This window comes from Parasteatoda tepidariorum, chromosome 8 (assembly GCF_043381705.1).
Source record: "Parasteatoda tepidariorum isolate YZ-2023 chromosome 8, CAS_Ptep_4.0, whole genome shotgun sequence".
Taxonomy (NCBI): domain Eukaryota; kingdom Metazoa; phylum Arthropoda; class Arachnida; order Araneae; family Theridiidae; genus Parasteatoda; species Parasteatoda tepidariorum.
Window position 1 is genome coordinate 88,795,104 of NC_092211.1, and position 2,088 is coordinate 88,797,191.

The following is a 2,088-nucleotide window of genomic DNA, read 5'->3' on the forward strand; positions in this document are numbered from 1 at the left end:
TATTAAATTATTTGCGCTCTTTTAGAACTAAGACAATTATTTCTAGCAAGAGAGTACATATAGTTTAAAAGTAAAGTTTTGATTCGAGTTGAATACACTCATACTGGGATTTTTTTTTGAATATTATTTAATTTTTCGAAAGAATTATTTAAAAATAACAGTAAGAAGCCACTGCTAAATGGTGAGGCTCCATTCTTACCTAGAATACTTTACGAACATGCAAGATACTTCTGAAATAGAGGAACAAGAAGATTTACCTTTTGAAGTTCTTTTTGGATGTCACACTCTGGAAAGTCGTAGGGCAGATTGGGCACAGTCTCAAAAAGGTGAGCTATCACGTCTTCCGGAATAACAGGAGGGATGGTAGTATTCTGGTAGAGCGGACGTAACAGCAGATCACGATCTTCTACGCATCGCTGGTGGGTGTTGTGGGCTTTAAATCCTGGCGAGAGAAAAAAAAAATGGAAATTTTCATCTGGAGATAAAACGAGATAAATTCTATAATCAAAGTGCTAGAATTTGTTAACTCATTAAACCATTTGGGTTCTTTTTCATTTGCTTCACAATCTTAAATTATATTGAGAGAGAAGTGCTGAAATAATGTAATCTAAAAAATTCGTTTAAACTAATTTTCTCTCAGCAATGTTGAAATAGAATAGTTTGACTTTCAATGGTGATATATGCCAATATGTTTTCTGGTTATTTGCTTCTTCAACGGACTTGCAATGGATTGTTTTAGTAATCGTATATGCGATTACAGTTGTAACAGTGATTACAGTTGTAACAGTTATTAAGTGATTACAGTTGTAACAGTTATTAAGTGATTACAGTTGTAACAATAATTATTGTTGTAAAAGTTACTAAGTTATTACAGTTGTAATAGTTACCATGTGATTACAGTTGTAAAAGTGTGCACTGATTACAGCTCAGTGGTTAAGGTCTGAGGTGTTATTGTATATGATTGTGATTCGGGAGTACTTCAAAGAGAATAATAGCGTGATGCGCAATCATGCGAATCAGAGCGTAAATTGTTGATTATACAATTGCAGCCGGTTATAAAAATATAACGTTAATTTTGTCTTTTGTAGGGTAAACTAACCAGTGAAGGAACACTTAAGCTTCGCTTGCCTTTTAAAAAATCATATTAATTTCAAAATTCGTAATTTTAGTTAAATGACAGTGTCAACATATTTGTTACTAATTGCAAATTATGTAAAAAAATTGTAGAGAACTTACATAATATTGTTTTAAAGTTTTGGAGGTTCAAATAACAAGTAGTAAGAAGACCAAGTGAAGGAACAGCTCTTACCAGTGAATGAACACCCAGTAAAGGAACACTTAATTTTGGTTATTTTTTAATGCTCTTTATGAATTTATAAGCCATGCAAATATTTGAAAAAGAGCTTATTCTTGAAGTTGTAACATATAAATACTTGGAAAATGTTAACTTTTTTTTGTAATCATGAATTGAAAATTAAAGTTTCAACATATTAACACATACTGTTCATTCACTGGGAAATCTATGCCCAGTAAAGGAACATGCCTGTTCCCTTACTGGATAGAAGTTGTTTTTCGTATTTTTAACATACTTTTGATGCAGAACATCACTAAAGGTACAAGAAAATTAAAGTTTATCTTTTATTTTCATTAACTTAGAAAAAAAAAAAACCAGTAAAGGAACATTTGTTCCTTCACTGGTTTTTTATCGTTTGGTGATCCAGTGAATAAACACCCCTTATCTCAGTACTTTATTAAGTTATGATGCTTTAAAAAAATAAAACGTAACTTCAATAACTATATTTTGAATTCTCTTTTTCACAGTGAGAAAAATAAAACTATAACATGCAATTAATTCCACTTCAAACAAATACAATCACTCACCTTATAATTTTTTCAAAGAAACAACGTGTTGCAGAGATAATAACAAATTCAAAAACTTTTCCAGAAAAGTATATTTGACCAGGTAATCCGAAACATTGCTAGATGACTTCCTATTGTTTGGCAGTAAGCTATTGTTCCCAATCAATCTAAAGAAAAACTTTCAAATTCTTATTTTTAATCAATATATATGAAATGTTCCTTCACTGG

General features: G+C 30.7%; 1 protein-coding gene across 1 annotated transcript in view; it reads right to left on the minus strand.

Annotated features, from left to right (window-relative positions):
• The window catches only part of LOC107445214 (sodium-dependent neutral amino acid transporter B(0)AT3), a 44,955-nt gene that overhangs the window by 13,121 nt on the left and 29,746 nt on the right, over positions 1-2,088 (minus strand). The window contains exon 6 of the mRNA XM_016059563.3: positions 258-442. Coding sequence (XP_015915049.1) covers positions 258-442 — 185 coding nt within the window. The remainder of the gene's footprint in view (positions 1-257; positions 443-2,088) is intronic.